The sequence below is a fragment of the Amblyomma mixtum genome, chromosome 1 (genome assembly GCF_055824585.1).
Source record: "Amblyomma mixtum isolate Tamu chromosome 1, ASM5582458v1, whole genome shotgun sequence".
In the NCBI taxonomy this organism is placed as follows: Eukaryota; Metazoa; Arthropoda; class Arachnida; order Ixodida; family Ixodidae; genus Amblyomma; species Amblyomma mixtum.
Genome location: NC_143012.1, coordinates 47,988,405 through 48,009,865, shown reverse-complemented (window position 1 = coordinate 48,009,865; position 21,461 = coordinate 47,988,405). Strand labels below are relative to the sequence as shown.

At 47.6% G+C, this 21,461-nt stretch overlaps 2 protein-coding genes across 2 annotated transcripts; one reads left to right on the top strand and one right to left on the bottom strand.

Annotated features, from left to right (window-relative positions):
* Window positions 1-819: 819 nt before the first annotated feature.
* Window positions 820-13,255, bottom strand: LOC149366261 (uncharacterized). Its single transcript, XM_089569987.1, has 8 exons — window positions 13,177-13,255; window positions 11,415-11,643; window positions 9,952-10,111; window positions 8,605-8,750; window positions 6,738-6,864; window positions 4,437-4,634; window positions 2,346-2,471; window positions 820-1,035 (listed from the first exon to the last, which is right to left on the bottom strand). The coding sequence occupies exons 1-8, from the start codon at window positions 13,253-13,255 to the stop codon at window positions 835-837; spliced, it is 1,266 nt and encodes a 421-aa protein (XP_089426113.1). The 3' UTR covers window positions 820-834.
* Window positions 13,256-18,050: 4,795 nt separating this feature from the next.
* LOC149366260 (uncharacterized) lies at window positions 18,051-20,195 on the top strand. The gene is made up of 4 exons (XM_089549933.1): window positions 18,051-19,376; window positions 19,503-19,556; window positions 19,657-19,695; window positions 19,898-20,195. The coding sequence occupies exons 1-4, from the start codon at window positions 19,225-19,227 to the stop codon at window positions 20,112-20,114; spliced, it is 462 nt and encodes a 153-aa protein (XP_089406059.1). The 5' UTR covers window positions 18,051-19,224; the 3' UTR covers window positions 20,115-20,195.
* Window positions 20,196-21,461: the final 1,266 nt, after the last annotated feature.

The following is a 21,461-nucleotide window of genomic DNA, read 5'->3' as shown; positions in this document are numbered from 1 at the left end:
TAGGTTTCCTGTTTCTTGCTGTTCTGTAATTGTTGTCTTCATTGTGTTGAAAAATATTCATCGGAACTAAGACGGGAAGGCCAAAGAAATATAAATGTAATGCGATAGTCAACAACAAATGTTCAAACTCCCCTTTAGTTGCGCTTTAAAGGCAAAGGTGACCATGACTGTTATCCCTGCAGACAAGCTAAAGGGGCAGTGAGGGCAACTCGATCCAATTCCAGGGCAATTCTCGTAACTTCGCATTTGGAATGGGCGTTCAATTCTGCGCTGACATGACTGATGATAAACCGTAGAAGTTACAGCCAACCGACAACCAAAAATTGGCAGTGGTTTAGCTCTGGTTAAACCTGGAGGATTGCGAAACCAACGAGGAGAGAGAGAGGGGCGATGGAGAGCGCGCGGCAGCGGGGGCGGCCCCGGCACACTAGCTATGCGCCGCTACTGCGCATGCGCAACTGGCGAGCGCGGCTGCGGCACCTCTGAGTCACCCGCGCAGCAACGGTGGTGGCGCGCCAGCTGTGCGCCATGTGACGTCACTGCTCCTGGCGCATGCGCAGTATGGCCTTTCCTCGGCTCCGCGAAATGGCTCGGCGACTCGCGTAGTGTTGCGTTCGCAACAATAACTCACCCTCAGAAAAAAAATGCAAACTTTATTACAATTACCGACGTCGTCTTCCTGAGAAGGCCACTGTTTTCAGTCCATACCGGTTCTAAATTGTAACGAATAAGGTCCCACAGCGTCACAAAGATCAGCGATAAGAAATTATTCTTTTATGGAAACTAAAGAAAGAGAAATAAAGGAGAACTGGGGCGGATTGTTCCTGTTGGCCGCTACGGAGCCCTGGTGCACTGCGATCTCTGGGTGAAGGAGGCGCCGTCGACGTACTCGAGCGCCCTTCGCGCGGCCCGCACCAGGGTGAAGTTCCCGTACTTGTTGGTGGCTGAGCACTCATTTGACCCGTCGTCGAACTCAACATCGAAAAGAGCCAGTCCGTAAAGCACGGAAGAAACATGTTGCCGGGCCTTGCACATCTGCGTCAGAGTCAAACGAAGAAAACGCGGTATGATGACAGGAAGAAAATCCAGGGGGCACTTTGGCTCTCTAAAGTGCTGCAAGGCGAAAGCCTTTCCTGGCGCACTGTTTGGCACTGACTGCGAGACTGTTTGTGCTGTACTAGTACTTCATTTGCTACACACTTTAACTACACATTACAACTACACACTTTGACTGCCGACTTTGACTGCTTCTTTAATTTAACACGACTCTCTCTCTGCTTCGATGAGTTCGGTTGTATCCATGGCTCTGGTCGCAGTAATGAGGTATGTAATGTGGTCACCCACGGACGCCTTACGCCCCCTGTCGGAGCGGACGACAACTATTTTGTTAGTTGTCGTCTGCTCCAAAAGGGGGCGTCAGGCATCCGTGGTTGACCTCATTACTGCGAATCCGCGCACTGACGTCATAACCATTTCGACCAACCGGAAAGCGTGACACCTCTGCTGACAACCTTCTGCTGACAACCGTCTGTCGGCAAGCTTCTGTCGACAACGATGAGGCATTAAAGGTTTTCGCCTTAAAAGTGAGGGTGGAACACATTTTACGCCTAACCAAGTGAGGACGGGCAGTCGGCAAGCTTCTGTCGATAACTATGAGGCATTAAAGGTTTTCGCCTTAAAAGTGAGGGTGGAACACGTTTCACGCCTAACCAAGTGAGGACGGGCAGTTGATCGATTGAACTTTTTTAACTGTATATCAAAACTGTTCTTAACTCTTCTCTTATTTTGCACATTTCAATTTCGTGTTTACAAAAGCTACGGAAGCACTTAAATGTATTCATTCTTTTGTATTCTACGCACCTCATACACAACTCTTGCGGTGAGTTCCCCGACCATGCCGTAATAACCACCAGCGCTAGAGCACTTTGATTGGTTGATTGATTGACTCACTGACTGATTGATTATTACAATAAGCAAATACTACACGCAATAACTGTTACTTCTGCACTAAAACAACTTATATTACTATAAACTTAAAGTACTGAAAATACTTCAAAAGCTGAAAACAAAATCGAAACGTCAACGCAATGTCCTCACGCCACTACATGATCATGATATTCAAAGATTAATAATGATAACAATTCTTTTTCTCAGTTACACAACGCCAAGTGTCCCGTACAGCTTAAACAACGCTGTCCGTGTCTAACGTGTCTAACTAGCTGCAACGTGGTCTCATACACCTCGTGACATGAGGCACGACATGAATGTTGAGGCCCATGAATCTCCTCAAGCCATGAGTAGAACCTCATCGTCAGCAACGAGAGGAGCCGTTGGTGTCGACCGACCTTGGCGAATATGGTGTCCTCGGTGTCGAAAGTCACCGCCAAGCGAGGGTTCAGCCGAAACGAGTGCATTGTCTCGTGCGCCTCGTCGCGTCGCACATGCGACATGTATTCGCTATCGCCGCACACCTGCATGGAAACGTCAGGAGCTGACTGTAAGGATGCGACGTTCGTCAGCACGTACCTACAGTCTCCGAAGTGCCATATTTTCTGGAACACAGTCCGCAGTTATACAGGCTTAAAGGGGCGGCGACACCAAATTTTGAGGTTATAAATAGCCTGGTATCGGCTCCCTCTGTAGGCAAGGGCACTCAGAGCCAGATGTTGGACGCAACAAATATTTAAAAGATTATTTAATTCAGTTCCAAAGAATGCCTAAATGCTCATTCTCGCGATCGAGACCCATCGCTAGCGCGATTGATACTGACGTCACTGCGTTGGAAGAGTAACGAATGTTCTAGTGACGTCGTATCACATTAAAGTGACGTCGTCGTCGTCCTCGCCGCTGAAATCAAAGCTGCTGAGCATGCCGTTGTTTGTTTGAGCGCGCTATAGTACAGCACGTGTGCGCGAAAGCAGACGATGCAGCAATAGGTGCGTCACAGCTTTGTGCCCCCACGTGACCAGGCAGAATAGTTGAGCTTCTTAGACAGTGACGCCACTGTCCAACTCTGCACCAAAAAAACGAAAATTTTTGCGTTTATTTTTAGAGCGAGAGCTCTGCTCCTCGGTGTACAACTTCCGACTTTTATGTGGACGAGACAATGATCTTCAGTGCCTCACAAGGTCAAACCGAACTTAACTGTGGTGGCATGGCCCAAGCTATGGTAGTACGACCCCGTGATCATATGACTATGACCCTTCGAGTCCCTCATAGCCTGAGTCGCTTTAGGACGTTAAACCCTCCTAAACCAAACCATCACAAACCAAACTATGACCGCTTGGTACCTGACCTTGACCTCTGCCTAGACCCTGACCTTGAAATTTGATTTGAGACAGTGGACACCACGCTTAACAGAGCTTTCGCTCGCATAACTATGTTCAAGCCACGTTGAAGGTCAGCTAATTTTTTCCTAACCTATAAAAGGTCAGAAAGAGAGAATCGCACAGAGGGTACCTATGTGATTACAACACTGTAAGCAACCGATAGGAGGGCAACTCTGATTTGTGCTTTGTGTTCCACAAAAGCAGTTAATTCTCCATCATGAAAGCAGCTTCAGTGATGTCAGATGCGTTTGCATTGCTCTCACTGGCACCGGTGACTGCTTCCTTGACGTCTCTGTAGAAGCCTCGATTGGCGAGTTTCCAAGCCTCGTTTCTGATCGCCCCTAATTGACAACTTGTAGTATAACGAGCGCCCTCTATAATTTTCCAACCAAACACCCTCGTTCGCAGACGGCAATCTCGCATTCTTCTTCGAAAAGGGAGGGGAGAGATGTTCCTTTATCTGTATGAGAGGAAAATTGTTGAAAGGACACAATAGAGCCGGGGCACAAACGCAAGTAGCGGGTCGAGACAGGTACTCATCAATGTAATGCACCATTGTAACCTTTGCACTACTTGACACTCCGCCGCCGCGGTGGCTCAGCGGTTACGGTGCTCGGCTGCTGTCCCGAAAGACGCGGGTTCGATCCCGGCCGCGGCAGCTAGAATTTCTTTGGAGGAGAAATTCTAGAGGCCCGTGTACTGTGCGATGTCAGTGCACGTTAAAGAACCCCAGGTGGTCCAAAATTTCCGGAGCCCTCCACTACGGCGTCTCTCATAGCCTTAGTCGCTTTGGGCCGTTAAACCCCAGAAACCAACCAACCAACTTGACACTCCATCTCGAAAACTGGTAATGTCCGGAGGGCCTTCAGGTTTACGCAAAATAGGGGGCAGCCCTCCCCACCTTTTCGAAGAAGGATACAGTGGAGGGCTGCTGACTCATCTACCCTCGCGCTAACCCCTTCAGGCAGCAGGGTAGGGAGCGAAAACGTGTCTGTGAACGAGGGTTTCTGGTTAGAAAACACCTTCCTGCAAGTCAGCTTTCCTGCAATTTTGCAAGTTGTCAATTTATTTGGACCGCGCAAATCGAGCACACCGCCCGTAACTCACCGACGCGAAGCTGTCGATTTCCCGCGCGTAGTCGGCCTCGTCGAACGGCTTGCACCGGGAGCCCAGGTCGAAGGTCTTCGGGTCGTTTCCGAGACCCGCGGGCACGTAGCGTCGGGCAGCCACCGACATGGAGATGAAGAAGGCCGACTCGGACGCCAGCGGCTTCAGCTTCTTCTCCATGTAGTTCAGACTATCCACCTGCCCCGGAGCGAGAGCCGCTGTTCAACTTCCCACGGATTACTCGCTTGTTACCACTTAGTCAACAACACCGAAGCCTTATGGGGGTTTAACGTCCCAAAGCGACTCGGGCTATGAGAGACGCCGTAGTGAAGGGCTTCGGAAATTTCGACCACCTGGGGTTCTTTAACGTGCACTGACATCGCTCAGTACACGGGTCTCAGGAATTTCGCCTCCATCGAAATTCGGCCACCGCGGCCGGGATCGAACCCGCGTCTTTCGGGTCAGCAGCCGAGCGACGTAACCACTGAGCCAATGCGGCGGCGAAACGTTAAGAATAAAGCGATAAATTGTAAGCCAGCCTTTAAACATGCCGGTCGCTCCCGTCGTCCACGTTTTCTTCTTGGCGCTGTGTATTCCCCTTAATTGCTGACAGAAGTGCTAGACGAGAGTAGGCAAAGAACCCCAATGGCTGGTGATGGGTCCAATGGAGAAAAGCACATGAATTGCAGGCAACCAGCCACCAATGTGGCTCAGTGGTTATGGCGCTCTGCTTCTGGCCCGAAAGACGTACGTTCGATCCCGGCCGCGGCGGTCGAATTTTGATGTAGGGGAAATTCTAGAGGCCCGTCTACTGTGCGATGTGAGTGGACGTTAAAGAAACCCAGGTGGTCGAAATTTCAGGAGCCTTTCACTACGGCCTCCCTCACAGCCGGAGTCGCTTTGGGACGTTAAACCCCCATAAACAGAACCAAACCAGACCTTGCAAAACCGTGCTGTGCGCTTCATCTTCTCTGGTAATTCGCGCCACTCCAGTGTGACACTGCTAAAAAACCGCGCTCAGTTTGAAGACTTACTGAACCACCGCAAGGCAGCCCACTCAAACCTTTTTTCAGAAGTTGTATCATCATCCACATCTTCGCGAGAATTTTTTTTGAGGCCGCGACTGCCATTCTTCCCGCGTCATGGCCATCCATGCAAAGTTAAACGCGTCATCTGTCGTACTTATCATTTTGCGAGGTCACTCATTCTCCGCGCTATCAAAGACTAGGACGACTTACCTCCACACATTGCAACCGAAACTAATTTATTTAAATTCCAAGAGCTTTTTCGCTCATCCATTGTCATCTAGGATTCTTTTTTCTTCCAAAACATCTCGCCCTGTGTAATGCGGCCTAATACTGTTCAGCCATTGATATATACTATTTCTTCTTGACGTTTTTGATCGCAGTCCCTATTTGTATTTCTCTTTTTGCCCTTTTCGTGTTCCATTTCATGCCTTTTTTTTTAGTTGTTTGTGATCACTGTTTCTTTCGGAAATATCTAGTTTTATTTCCTTTTATGAATACGCGTGCACTTTTATTTTGTGGAGTGTATCTCCATTTCTGTTTGCGTTTTGTATTCCCTATTATGTATTTATGTTTTACTCCTCATGTAATACCCTCTAACTGAGGGCCCTTGAGTGTATCCTGGATAAATAGATAAATAAACATTAATGTGACAGCATTTGAAGCCTCATCGGGAAAAAAAATGTGTATTCGGTCACAAAGTTCACTGATTGGCTGAGGACTCTGACGTCAACAGACCAGACATTTCATATGGCTGTTGAGGAGTGACGTCAGCAGACCGAACAGTTCAGCCGAAACGAGTGTGTTGCCTCGTGCGCCTCATCGCGCCGCACGTGCGACGTATATTCTCGGTCGCCGCACACCTACATGGTCGTAACCAAACCGGAAATGACGTAAATTCCGTGAAAAGCTAACAGCGTCTAATGCTATTTCTTGCCAACACACTGTTGTAAAGTTTTTCCGGGGTATTTCTTTGCTCTTTTTTGTCAAACAGCATGGACAAGTCGACAGAACTGAGCGGGCGCTCCCGATCCCGGTCTGATGACGTCACTTCCTCACGTCACTAGACCGGCACATTCTCATTGGCTGGAGGAAATAACGGCACCAGACGGGAAATGAGGTCACGACACCGGAGACGGGAAGCGACGAAACTTTCGGTAAATGGATGAGAAAGGGCTAATGATATCGCGTTGTCTACTCATAATAGATTTATGTGTCCTTGTGGACTTTTTTATCTACCCATCCTCGTATATCGTGGGTGTCTCGCAGCACTCACCAAGCTGGGCTGGTAGTCGGCCATCGTGCGTCCCCAGACGCTGGAGCCGGTGATGGTGCAGGAAGGGTCCAGGTCGTCCCTGCCCGACAAGTGGGTGCGCAGCACCACAATGTCTATCTTCTGCCGGCTGCCCACGTGACCAAGAAATAAACGCAGAGGGAGTGTTCGTGTGTAGGTGTCGAGACGCCAAGTCACTGGCGAGTCTGAAAGCATCCTAAGCCATCTCAGTTATCTACAAAACTGCACCTAAGCAAGGTGTAAGACATTGAGTTGGCGTGTGTCAGTATAATACCGCCGGGTTGGTCAAATGTTTAGGGGAACCAACAGAGTTCCCACTTCGAGTTATTGATCAACTCGCTCTCGCCCTACCATAAGCTTGCCGTCCCGGTTAGCTCAGTTGGTAGAGCGACTGCTCCGGTGAAGCCGTGGTCCCGGGTTCGAAGCCCGATCAGGATGAATTTTCCTTTAACTACGTAGTTTTTGAGAAAGCTGTATAGCTTTTCTTTGTAGCCTTATGGCTGCGCGCGGGTGGATGCCAATGAATAATTACTCCCTTATTAGCTTTCAAAATCCAAATCGACAATTTTTAAAGAAACCTTAATGTCTATAAGCAAGTAGAGCGCAAATAAAATGATATATGGACCTGTGTCACCGCCAATGGCCGTTGTTTTTCATTCTGTCAATACCTTTCTTTGACATCGCCCATCTTGAGATCAGGATACACCGTCGTCAACTTCCAAACTGCGATCACGGAGTTCTTTTACTTTTTGGTCGCACCAGTTTGAATCCAATGGCGAAAAAAATATCCGATTACCTCTAAATTCCTCAGCAATTATTGCGTTCTATAATGCAGAGTAAACCTCAACACAACCGTCGGGTGATATCCGCAGATCACCCGACGGCAGTCTTTAATTCTTTTTCCTATTAACGTTTTTGTATTCCGGACATCTCCATTGCCGCACCTTTTTCTCTTTCTTCTTTCCCTCTCACCTTAACATACGGGGCGGTTCAGGTGTCCACCGAGATATGTGAGACAGATACTGCGCCATTTCCATTCCTCAGAAACCAATTTACCAAAAGCGTTCCCCATTGGTTCTTTATAGGAGTCTTAACTGTTGGACGCAATCGATGGCAACTCTTTAAAAGCAATATTTTGCTACATATCAGAAGAATGAACAATTACCTTGAATATTTCCGTAAAAGTATCTTACAATTTCTCAGTTTTGAAAATTTTGTCCGAAATTGTCGGACATGAACACTTTTACTGCGACTTGATAGGCTGCCTTTCAAACGTGTCCATTACTTTTAAACATGGTTCCACCAGTGCCGATGCACCACTACATTGCGTAAGCAATACTGCGCCAGGTTTCGAGCCGTCGCGTAGCTCCTGGCGGTGGCCACGGTCGACCTTTAGCCGCAGCGAGGTCAAACAGATGGAGCGCCGTTGCCATAGCAGCCATTTCAGCCGCGCTCCACCAGGTGGCAGGACTGTCGCTGTGCCGCCGCCGCTGCCGCGCGCCTAGTCCCGCGCCCTCGACGCATGTGTTGGAATGTGGAGAGATGAGAGACAAAGCGGGAGGGAAACGGGAAATAAGTACGCGCGTTCGCCTCGGGCAGAACACTTGCTGCTTGCTTACGCAACTTGCTCGGTTTAACCAGAGCTAAACCTCAGCTAATTTTTTCTCTCATCCCCCATCCGCCATCACTTATCCGCCCCTGAGAAAGGTGAACAGTCTGACAGTTCTCTTTTGTGCTGCTGCCCACTTGCCACGTGACATCGCGTCATTTCCGATTCCGGTGAACCGGCGTCTCCACCAGTTTTGTGCGTTCTAGAGCTCTGGGCTTCCAAGAAAGCAGCAGCGTTTACCTTGGGGACCAGCCCGCCCTGAGGTGCTTCTCTATGCTGGCGTACACTTGGCGCTGGTTGCTCGAAGAGAAGGCCATTCCCAGAGCCACCGATGGCCTCGGCATGGCAGACTTCGGGATGATCTTGTCTTGGAGCTTCCGGCATAGCTGAGAAGGAGCAGGTTCCATGAATGTTGTGGCCGGGACATCAACAGCTTTTTTTTCTCTGAAGTTCACAAAGACTGTTAGCAAACTAGGTATAGTTCGTGGACGGAAAATAAGGATGTCCGGAGAGCATAAATAAATGTTTTGCAGAGGTCAAAGCCAATTTTCGGAGAGTGATTTTTTTTCTTTGCGAAACGGAAAGTTAGTGTCCAAGGTACCCGATTCCGAAACGGTTGCGTTCGAAAGACGGTACAACATTTTTAGCGAAAATTATTCCATCCATGGATGCGCTCGTTTCTAATTATCCTGACGATGGAAACCATGATCAGTGAGCGTGAAAGCGCGTGCACAGTGGCACGACTGATGTAGGACCCGACACTAAACAGTAACTGAACACATTTAGCAAAGCATAGCACCTACTTGCGTTTCCACACGAAAATTCGTCACAACACGCTGAAGTACCGCCTGTGCCGAAAACATACAGCCCGAGAAGTTTGCTTTTAATTCCTGTAGTAGGGCTCTCTGGCACCTCTCATTGTCCAAATCTTCAGAGGAGAAAAACGATCAATAGCGCAGAACGTAGATCTAGTTGGCATTTGGTCATGCAATGCAAAGCACAAGACAGGGCATAAGGAATAAAAAAAAAGTGCACGTACGTGTTCGTCCGGTTCAAATGCGTTAGCATTATAGCCTGCCTAATGAAAAAGTCCGTCCGTCTGAAGCCTCGGTAGGCAAGTGGCAATGTATAGAGAGGGAAAAGCCTCTGTGTACTTTCAACGAAGCGGAGGGACAGGGAAGACAAAGAGAGGATGGGAGGCGACGGGTGACGGTTGGGGGAGAATGGAAAGGGGGTACGGGTTTTCACACGGCGATTGCCGGGCTGGATCACATCGCCCGCTCGCACGGTGGGAACCCGTCAGCTGCAGCGCTGCTTCCTCTGGGGAGAACACTAATGCTAATACACAACCTGCCACATCAGTCGTACTGAACGTCGATAATTTTTCCTTCTTAGAGTTCCGTCTAGTGCGCTGTATTACCCAATGAGTCTGAGCGACAGCTGCTTTCTGATTACGTCAGCTGAAATTCTAAGAAGACTGCTAGCGCCTCAGGGCCCCTGTTGCGGATTCCTAAGGAGGCCACTGGTTTGTGCATCGCATACTGCCCCGCGCTCAGTGCACGCCGATGAAGGAGTGTAGCGTGGTACCTGGAGAAACCTGAACAGGCGCTCCACGGCCGCCTCGGTGGTTCCCGCACCGGGGACGAAGTCCAGGACTCCTGCGTGGCGGACGCCGTCCTTCCACAGATCGCGCATGTACGGCTCTCCCCGCGAGGACTCCATGTCCTTGGTCGCTTTCCTCAGACCACTGTGGAGATAGGATAGGAAAACTTTTAATGTCCAACAGAAAGAGGGTAGCTAGAGGTCTACCCGCCTAGACGACGGCCGAATGGTCTTAGCTCTCTGCGGCGGCTTCGGCCAGTCGGACGAGTTGTAGCTGAGTCTCCGGGTCGGAGCTCAGTAGTAAGGCCTCCCATTGGTCTTTCGATTTATGTGTCGTCCCTCCCGGGAGGCATGATGACATTCCCATAGCATATGGTCCAAGGTGGCCCTAAGGTCGCAGTTTGCGCATTTTTCCGAAAATTTCCCTGGGTACATAACACTCCAGAAGGCGGGGCTTGGAAATGTGTAAGTTTGTAACCGGCGCCAGCTGATGGCTTGGCATGTGGTTAAGATTCTATCCGCTGGAGGAAGTCTAGCTCTTTGCAAACGATAGTGCTGTGTAATTTCTCTGTATCCCACCATGCGATCCCTGTCTCTTGAAGGACACCACGCTCGGGTCCGCCCGGAAGGAAAAGCCGCGCCGTTTCATTACCAGGCAGGGATGCATCTGCTGGTGTCCAGACATGCGTGATTTATCGGTATATTACATGATGGCTTAGAATTGTGTTTGTCAGGGGGGAAACCCGACCCTTGCTGAAATTTAGTATGGCAACTTTGGTGTCACTGATTATATAACCAGCTTTTACACAAAATGTGGGGAAAGTCGGGAGCACAGAAAGTGCAAGTCGGGGCGAATAGATACAGCGGAATGCATTCGCACAACAGCGCTGTTGTCAGAACGTATCTGGACACGCATTGCAAAAAAATAGCTGTGGTTTAGCCCTGGTTAAACCTGGAGTGGCGCGAGCTCCGCCGAGCCGCCTACTTTACAGCTTATCGATACAGCTTATATATCGATACCAAAATTATACATTTTTCGGGGACCTTAAAGTGTTAATTACGCTTCATTACACATTTTTCCATCTAATTTGACACAAATCCGGCGTTTTTCTGACCATTGTGTCACAATTTTCATTATGCCGTGACGACTTCCGGTGGATGTAACATCACATCGTTCCCGTGGCTATATCGACGTCTGTGTTATTTCGACGCGATTTCGACATTTTTGACTATAATTAACTAATTACTCTACAGTCATCAAACTTGCCTTCTAGGTTCGTTTTTCCTCCTCTATTTGAAGCAACCATTCGATTTCTCCTATCTTTTTTAGTTCCCGAGTTAACAGGAGTTAAACGCTGCCAAAGGTGTGACACCCTTTGTTAACAGACGACAGTATGAGCCATTAAAGGCTTTCGCCTTAATACACCAGAGGGCTTATGTGAGTATACCTGAAGCTGAAGGCGACCCCAACCTGGGTGCTCCGGTAGCGCCGCGTGTTGTGCCTGAAGCGGCGCAGCGCGGCGCTGGGCCTCCCCAGGCGAGCCACGTCGGCTTCGCGCGGCCGTCCCCGGTAGAGGGCGTCGAAGAAGGCGTAGTCGCACAGGCCGTCCTCCGGGAACCACGTGTCCACTCCCGTCCAGTTGCCGAACACGCACAGAAGCCGTGGCGCTGTGCCGGCTGCGGGAAGTCGACGGACGTCCAAGGGTGTCGTTTCACCTTTTGTAGCGAAAGTTACATTGTCCAAGAATTTGCGATTTCGCTGTGGCGGTGCTCCGAGGAGGCACAGAGACCGACCCTGAGCCGTTGCCTATCAACTGCCGCAGCTGGCGGACGCCGCGCGCTCGCCGCGCCATCTGGCATGACGTCACACCGCGCGCCTCGCCGCCGCCGCCGCCGTTTGGTATGACGTCACACCGCTTGCCTCGTCGTTGCGCTCTCCTCCGCTCGCTTTGCCAGCTTGTCGCATGCCTGTTTTTGCTACGTACACCCTGGCATAGCCGAGCTAAGCCTCTGTTTACTCGGGATGCTTATTCTGATAACACAAGTAATCAACTATATTCTGTTATCAATAAACGTTGGGGAGTAGCACTTCGTTATTCCTTATGTTAAGCCAAATTATCTGTTCAAGCAGTCTGAATTTACTTGAAGTATAGCGTTTGACGGAAACCCGTCTGATCGGGATGGTACATGACGAAATTAGAAGGCGCCGACCAAAAGAAAAGATGAGATGACGTTTCGGCTCCCCCACGGGAGCCTTGTTCACAATGAGCACGTCATGAAACGTCATCTCATCTTTTCTTTTGGTCGGCGCCTTCTAATTTTGTCAAGTCTGAATTTAACGTTCCTTTATTGTTAATGTAGACCAAGCCCAAAATATCTGGGCAAATGATTCTAGTTCGCATGGCTGCCACCAAGTGTCACGTGACGGTGAACACTAAAAATAAACACGGGCATTTGAAATGTTAGGCACATTCCATTGATTTCCTACGGCTCAGACCTGGGCGTTCAAACCTGGGCCATTGACTGGGCTACTCACGTCGCTGTCAGCCGTGGGCTGATAGCCACCTAGCATGGATCGTATGGATATGGATATATATATATCCATGGATTGAGCATGGATATATATATATATATATATATATATATATATATATATATATATATATATATATATATATATATATATATATATATATATATAGCAAAGAAGGGAAGGGGAATGAGGGGCTCGTTATAACTATGACAGAAGCCAACAGCCACAGAAACCAAGGGGCACAGGGGATTTTTTTTTAAATTTCTTTATTTAATTTGTGGTGTTGATCAATTTAGAATATTACTGAATATGTTATCGCTTCATGCTAATTGTTATAAAAGCAGAAGAAAAAACAACCACATGCCGCCGGTGGGATCCGATTAAAAAATTAAATTAAAAAAAAATCCCCTGTGCCCCTTGGTTTCTGTGGCTGTTGGCTTCTGTCATATATATATATATATATATATATATATATATATATATATATATATATATATATATATATATATACATGTCTTACATGTCTTCCTGGTATCATTGCGCATTCATTGCCCCAAGCATCTAGGTAAGGACCACACCTGCCCCTGCACGTGTTCAGAAGGCATCCTGCTCGACCGGTGCACGTTCCTGCTCTACAGGGGCGTTCTCCACTGCGCTGAAACACTCCTGTAACTTACGAGGTGTTGTTGAGTTCGCTATGCCCTCCTCTGTAGCTTGCTCGGTGGTGCTCTTCATCACGGGCTTGCCGTCACCCATTCCTTTCCGGCTCGACGTAGACCGGCGATGACCGTCCAACGAACTGGCGACGGTTTTTCCGATGGATGAAGAAACAGCCTTCGTGAGCGTATGTGAAGACATGATGGCTTTCGTCCTCGCAGGTTCCAAGCCCTGTGTGAGGTCATCGATCAACTCGTCTTCAGCATCGAGATTCGCACTCGCATGGTCGCTACTGCTTCCTCTCGTGCCATCGCTGGTGTGGCGACCACTGCTGGGTGTGGACGGCTGATGCGTCTCGTGATCGACGGCGGAATGGCGTGGACTGTAGCGGCCGCTTCTCTCCGGGGCCGATTCAGTCTCGCTCGTTAGGCTGGCTTCGTCTAAGCTGAAGTCCCTCGTTAAAGCTGTCGGAAGGAGAAAACGAAGGAATTTTGAGAGGTTAATGAGCCCGGCATCGGCTGCAGGATACTCTGCGCCCCGCGGTTATAGACGTCTTTAAAAGAACAAAAGGTACATTCTTTGCCAGAAGTAACCGGGCAGCTATTGTTTGTTTCTTAGCCTCGTAGCGAAGCGCCTATGGCAGCCCTTAATCTATGAATCTGTGTAAAGTAAGGTGAACCCTTGTCCTCACGTTTTAAGGCGAAAGCCTTTAATGCCTCATACTGTCGTGACCAAGACGTGTTAGCAAATGTGTCCGCATTTCGGATGCATGCCTTATATGGGCATATGACAATCAATAGCCAATCGATACTTAATCGGGTGCAATCGGAAGCCATCGGAACATGATATAAAGGGATTTCATGATTATATCATCGTACTTAATGACTAAATGATTAATTGGTGATAAGTAGTAGTTAAGAAGTGGCATGTGGAACTTTGTACCGAGTCTGCACCTTAACGAACACTAATTAATCAGTGTACTAGATAAGGTCAAGTTAATTATCACTAACCATACATTAACTAGTATCACGAAATGTGCAAGTCATGCTTAACTATCATTAACCGTCATTAAGTTAGACGTTTCTAGACGCTTCATATACATTGTGTCGAAATTCTAGACAGTTTCATCACTTGGCAGGTGACAGGACATGATGGATTGTACCAGAGCAATAGTAAAGACCAATTAGCCCAATTAACCTTTCTACTCAGACCACATGAATAAATAAAACCGATTAGGAAATTGGCCAAGTTGAGGAATCGAACCAGGGTCTCCGGAGTGCAACACAATCACGCTAACCACTCTGCCATACCAGCTCGATGGTTCGGAATGAACAAAGGCGCATCTAGCTAATACGGCGTCTTCGTTCACTCCCATCGAAATTCAGGTGTCCACCCAGATATGCGAGAGAGATACATTTCCTTTCCTGAAAAACCAATTTACCGCCGAGCAAGGCGTAGAGCCGAACGGGCGATGGCGTTCTGTGGACTCCCTGGCAGCGTTGCGAAACGCTGTCGCGTTACACTCATATAGGCGAAGCTGCACATCTTAACCACACATCAGTGACACAAGCAGCAACACTGCGCGTAAGGCTTCCGCCTCACCGCACTTTAGGTTAACAAAGTGCCCCTCTAAATTTTGACGCCTTTAGATCTTTAGGAGTGCCGTAAAGACTCCGTCAAACGGTTGAGAAGCTAAAACCTGTTGCTCGGTTACTTTCGGCAAAGGGGGTACCATCAAAGAGTCCATATGCTACAGCGCTAAAAGACAACATGCACATGGTGTTCAGCTGAACGGGGAAATTGTGCAACTGCTGTATCATTCATGTTGTTTACACGTGTTTGTTGCGTCTTTCTTCTGATTTTCTTGCTCTAAGAAACGCGAATCATGTTTCGTTGATTTAGTCTGGGCTATGAGGCAGATCTTTGAAGTGTATTGTTACATTGTTACTTATGAAGTGTATTGTTACAAGCAGAAGAAACACAGGCAGTACTGCGTCGTAAAATTCTAACCAATATTTTTTCTACCAAGTTAAAGATTACGTGCAATTCTGTAGCCAGAATTTATCGAATGGGTAAAAACGATAGAAGCGATAAAGCACTTCGTGATTTTATATTTCCAAGATTTTGAAGAAAAGAAAAGCATAATGCAAAATGCTTACAAGCTTTAAGGATTCAATACTTCAGTACAAAATGACTATTCTAGAAATACGCTTAGGAAACGTATACTTTTGTTTGACAGCGCATCCGATGAATGGCTTGGTTTGGTTTGGTTTATGGGGTTTAACGTCCCAAAGCGACTCAGGCTATGAGAGACGCCGTAGTGAAGAGCTCCGGAAATTTCGACCACCTGGGGTTCGTTAACGTGCACTGACATCGCACACTGCACGGGCCTCTAGAATTTCGCTTCCATCGAAATTCGGCCACCGCGGCCGGGATCGAACCCGCGTCTTTCGGGCCAGCAGACAAGCACCATAACCACTGAGCCACCACAGCGGGGCCCATCCGATAAAAGGGTACAAGAAAAGAAAGTCCAACAAATAAATGAAAAACCTCGTATTGACAGTAGCCTTTTCATATGGGATGATACAGAAAACTGTAGGAAGAATATTGGTACGTACTACAATGTTAAGCAAAATTGACTTGCTCAATGCAGTAATAAGGAAATGCGTATTTTAAATATCAATACCAGCAGCGTAATTAACAAAGTTGTCCAGTTGGAGGCTCTCTTCCTTGGTTACAACCCACACATTGCGGTTTTAACGGAAACTTGGCTCCACAGCAGCATAAATTATAATGTTTTACCACCCTTTTACAATGTTTTCCGTCGTGATATATCAACGAGAGGAGGGGGGCCGCCGTGCTGGTTAAGAAAAGCTTAGCAGTTACCCTGTCGCATCAGGCTGATGGCATAGAGACTATTAGCCTAAAAATCTCTCTCTGGGTAGAATATTTTTTGCTGTTTGCCGTCTACCGAGCACCTTCCACACAGCCCCAACATCTGCGTTAATTGAGAGATCATGTAAATTCATTCAAACATAAAAAGTTTTTCTTGTCGGAGACTTAAGGCCCGTTCACACTTGCGAGTCGCAGAGGTCGCGCGACTGTTTTGGTCGAAAAGCGACAGTCGCAAACGGTCGCCTTGGTCGAAATGCGACAGTCGCAGGCCAGTCGCTCGCTGCTCGATTTTTCAGCTTCGCGACTGCGAGTCGCAAACCGCTGAACCAATCAGCGGCGCTTCGGAAGTTGACGAAAGCGTCACCTACATCCGGTTGTTCATTCCCGGCGGCAAGATCAAAATCGGCGTCACACCAGCGTGGTCACTCAAAAGATGGAGTACTCCGCAGAGCTGCTCATCAACGCTGTGCGCGAGTACAGATTTTTGTATGACAAACACCACCCCGAATTTAAAAACCGAACTAAAAAGGACAGCACATGGGAAGAAATTGGAAGACTATTCGGCTTAACCCGTAAGTATCCCGCGTTTGTTTTTTAGATGTGCTCAGTTCGTATTGTTGTAGCATGCATGACGAGGGCAGCATGTTTTTCCTCACAAGAGCGCGTGCTCATGTTTACACACGATGAAAACATATTCCGAACTCGATTTTTCCTTCTACCGCTTGGCGTTCGTCCCCGTTTCGCTCGAAATCGGAGAAGACTAGGGCCGAGACGTGTGTTTTTACGCTCGCGTAAAAGCGTGCATTGTGTGCACGTAGACACGTGCGTTGGCTACTGCGAGGACAGTGTACGCTCGGCCTCTTATCTTTTTTTCTCTCCCCGCGCCTTGTGAAACGCTTGCTCAGGTGCAAGTTATTATCGCTACGCACTTCCATGCTCACCCAACTGCGGTACTTCGACGACAGCACAAAATGTGCACATGCGGAACATGCACGTGCATCAGCATCTCCATGCAGCACAAAGTTCTAGAGATAAGCCACAGCAGTGATTACTTGAAAGAAGCAACACTTTGAGCTTTCAGGCACAGTCAGACAAAACAAGCTGAATGCACAGCGTTTTTTGAATGATGATTATTTTATTTGCCATATATATTCATGAGAACGTTTTTATCTTCCAGGCACCCAGGCAGAGAAAAAATTTAAAAATTTGAAGGATATCTACATTAGGAAACGCCAGGAAATAAAAGAAAAGCAGAAGAGTGGAGCTGGGGCGGCAGATATCCCTACTGTGAAATGGCCGCATTTTGAATCCATGATGGAGCTCATGGAATCTTCACTGCAGCCTGCACTGTGAGTTTAATTTGCTGGTGTAATGAGAACTTTTGCAACACTTGATGTAGAAATACATGTGAAAAAGAGAACAGAGCCAGAGCAAGCATAATGTGACTTTTACAAGGCCAAAAATATGGTAGTTGAACAACACGGGCATCTCATAGAGCACTGCATTGAACAAACAAAGTGATTGTTGGGGTAGTCTAAGCAGAAAGGCTAGTTTAGTGTTATCAAACTATATGCTTAGTGCCTCTAGCAGTATTCTTGTTACATATCTACACTGCTAGCAACATTAAGCTGAACGCTAGGATTTCTTTTGCTAAGGCAGTCAATGTCCAAGTCACATGTTTACAAGTCACCCTCTCATCTGTGCCTCAGTGCATTGAGCAGTAGTACTGTTATCTCTGCGTGTAATCAAGCAGCTGTATTTGCTTTCATGAGAGTGGATCATGAAATGTTGAACTACATAATTTGTTTTTCCAGAGTCCTATGCAGTACAGAGGAAGATGGTACAAGGTGAGAAACAAATAGGCCACTAAAAAAACAACTAATCTTGCGCAAACAAATTTCACAAGCGACTGCACTTGGTTATTCAAAAAGTTCATTCTGGTGTAAAATATGTACGTTAATTTCTTTTCAGCTTTGTCCATGCTGCTTATGACGGTGGTGAAAGGTTAGTGACAAAAAGGAGGCTTTTTAGGTACAACCTAAGACCTATACCGCATGGTATGGGCCTGCCAAGGCAACATGGAAATAAACATGATAAATGAACTGCCGATTGAGCAGCTGGCCAACTTAGGCCTGTGGAGATGGATCGTGGGCACCAGTCATCGTCAGGTCTCCACAAATATATTCGGCTGGACGTGCTCAGCCAGGCTTGGATGGAACAGCGCTGCGCCGGCCTTGCAGTTAAGCAGCCATGAAAATCCAGTCTGCGCGTGCTTGGCAGGCGTACTGGGACAGTCGTAGTCTTCGGCTGCCGGACCACGATGGCACGCTTCAGGGCCCCCCCTCTAGCGATGAAGCCACGAGCAAGGTGTGAATGGCGAAAAGCGGATAGGCTTGGCGCAAATCGTACGCGACGAGGACTGGCACGGTCGGGAGGGAATGCAGCGGCACAGTTAGCGATGACGTCGGTGTCAAGATGAGCAGGTTTAACACGGTCAACTGAGATTGTGTCCTGCTGGCCGTTGATGAGCAGGAGAAAGTGCTTAGGAGCACGCCGGAGCACTTGGTACGGACCATCGTATGGTGGCCGTAAGGGCGGGCGTACGGCGTCGTGGCGAACAAAGACGTGAATGCACCGCTGAAGGTCGGAGGGGACGTGGACACGACGGGAATACTGGCGTTGACGTGGTGGAACTACACTGCTCATAGCGCTACGTAGGCGGTAGGCGTAATCTGAGACGTCAGCAGGCGTGGGTGGTGAGGGCTCGAAGAATTCGCCAGGGACACAGAGAGTAGTGCCAAACGTTAGCTCTGCTGCACAGGTAGAAGAGTCACTGCGAAGTGCAGTGCGGAGACCAAGCAGGGCGAAGGGTAGGCGCTCAATCCATGGCGAAGGAAAAGCGGACGTCAGGTCTCCACAAATATATTCGGCTGGACGCGCTCAGCCAGGCTTGGATGGAACAGCGCTGCGCCGGCCTTGCAGTTAAGCAGCCATGAAAATCCAGTCTGCGCGTGCTTGGCAGGCGTACTGGGACAGTCGTAGTCTTCGGCTGCCGGACCACGATGGCACGCTACAGGCCCAAAAGTACAGCAGGAGCAGAGCTTTGAAAGCAGTCTTTTTTTAAAGCGGTCTTGTTTAAACTGTTGCCATCAGCGAAAACAAAGAACATATTCATGGTGCCTTTGCACAGTCTGTTATCATGCTGCTGCATATTTATCCTTGATCTCTGGCATTGCAGCTCCACGCAGGCAACGCAGGAGGGGCATGTGGAGCTACTGCCTCAGGCCACTGGCAGCGATGCCGAAGGAGAAACCTGGGAGCAAGAGTAAGTAAAATTTGCAATACCCTGGTAGATTTTCACATTCTTGTCGTCCACCTACTTTGCACTAGGTTGTGTTCTGCTATAAATTGCACGTGCAAGAAAAGTGCCCTAATGATACTCGTCTTGCAGATGCAGTCCTGACGTGCATGAGCAGGATGCTGCTGAGCCGACACCTGCAAAACGGTACGTGGGCAGAGTTTCTGGCAAAACAATTACTTTGCTAAACAGGCGGACCAAGACAAGTTCTTTCGTCTAATGAAGAAAACTTTGTATTGCATTATAGGCCACGCACGTCGCAGAAGAGAACAACAGAAAATTCTGGGTGAGTTTTGCAATCTGATCATTACTGAGAGTGTACATGTTTGTGTTCCCAAAGTTGAAGGCATTTGCAGTAAGGTTAACTGTGAGACTGCGGTTTGTCTGTTGCTCTCCCTTGTCCAATCGCTTTTGCCCATGATTTCCTTCCATGACGGTTGGTGAACTGACTAACCAGTTTGCACTACACTAAATTGCTTGGTCTGCAGGAATGCTGGCGATGACGTCATGAGGGCTTGTGTGAGCCATTTGGCTCAGATTAGGGAAGAGCGGCAACAGCGGCAACAGCAGAGGGATCCCATCGGACTTTTTTGTATGCTGTTGGACGCCCGCATGAGACTCATGCCACAACACCTGGCTGAAGACCTCATGCACAACATTGAAGTCATGACGTATAGCCTGCAGGTGCAGGGCAGGATTGAATAATTAACATACAGACTGTTCCGAAATTAAAGGCGCGCTGTAGAACGCTGCTCACAGCTAAACCAGTGAATTGGTTGAGCTCAAATTTCGTGCAGAAATGGCATTTGGTCGGCAGAATTGCTTTCTACCACATTTCTTTGAGGTACTTGCCTTAATCAATAAGAAGAAGTCGGATATTCCCATAGTTTGCATCAACGATGAAATGAAATGGGCCAGTTTCTCTGCGATTGTATTGGTGGTGTCGTCTCGTTGTTGGCCATGGAGATTCGGCAAAGGAGGTGGGGCAGAGTTTTGTGGGAGGTTTTGAAGGTGCTCTACCCTAAGAAAGTTCAAACTTGGTGCAGTTTTGGCCAAACTAAGCCTTTTGTGGTCATTGATAAAGCAGTTGCTGAAAAGTCTTCAAACCTCCCACAAAAGAACCCCCTCATTTGCCTAATCTCCATGGTTGACCAACGAGATGGCACCACCAGTGCAATCACCGAGAGAGCGACCCATTTCGTTTCGTCGTTGCTGCAAACTATGGGAATATCCGACTTCTTCTTATTGATTCAGGCAAGTACCCCAAAGAAATGTGGTAGAAAGCAATTCTGCCGACCAAATGCCATGTATTTGCGATAATTGAGCTTGAACAATTCACTGGTTTAGCTATGAGGTGCATTCTATGGAGCACGTTTAATTGCGGAACACGCTGTAGTGTTGATGTGCTTTTATTTTTCATTAACTGCAAATGTTTTATACAAATGAATGTGCAATTGCAACTCAGTCATTTTTTAGGTTCCTTTTTTAAGCGCTACAATGTAATTTATAGTACTCAAGTTAACATATGCTAATCCAGATTTTATTGTATTGAACCGCAGAAGTTCCCATTTTTAGCCCTGTTTTACGTGACATGACTGAACTGTGATATTTTTTGTGCTTTTATTTTTCATTAACTGCAAATGTTTTATACAAATGAATGTGCAATTGCGACTTAGTCATTTTTTATGTTCCTTTTTTAAGCGCTACCATGTAATTTATAGTACTCAAGTTAACATATGCTAATCCAGATTTTATTGTATTGAACCGCAGAAGTTCCCATTTTTAGCCCTGTTTTACGTGACATGACTGAACTGTGATATTTTTTGTGCTTTTATTTTTCATTAACTGCAAATGTTTTATACAAATGAATGTGCAATTGCGACTTAGTCATTTTTTATGTTCCTTTTTTAAGCGCTACCATGTAATTTATAGTACTCAAGTTAACATATGCTAATCCAGATTTTATTGTATTGAACCGCAGAAGTTCCCATTTTTAGCGCTGTTTTACGTGACATGACTAAACTGTGATATTTTTTGATCCCAGTCCCTCAT

What these genes read in the sequence shown, in the direction of transcription:
- LOC149366261 (XM_089569987.1), bottom strand. Translation starts at nt 13,255, where the DNA reads ATGGGTGACGGCAAGCCCGTGATGAAGAGCACCACCGAGCAAGCTACA. An exon ending in AGCGAACTCAACAACACCTC is followed by an intron (nt 11,644 to 13,176) that starts GTAAGTTACAGG and finishes GACTTCCCGCAG; the next exon opens with CCGGCACAGCGCCACGGCTT. An exon ending in AGGACACCATATTCGCCAAG is followed by an intron (nt 1,036 to 2,345) that starts GTCGGTCGACAC and finishes ACTCTGACGCAG; the next exon opens with ATGTGCAAGGCCCGGCAACA.
- LOC149366260 (XM_089549933.1), top strand. Translation starts at nt 19,225, where the DNA reads ATGGTGCCTTTGCACAGTCTGTTATCATGCTGCTGCATATTTATCCTT. An exon ending in GGAGAAACCTGGGAGCAAGA is followed by an intron (nt 19,377 to 19,502) that starts GTAAGTAAAATT and finishes CTCGTCTTGCAG; the next exon opens with ATGCAGTCCTGACGTGCATG. An exon ending in GAGCCGACACCTGCAAAACG is followed by an intron (nt 19,557 to 19,656) that starts GTACGTGGGCAG and finishes ATTGCATTATAG; the next exon opens with GCCACGCACGTCGCAGAAGA.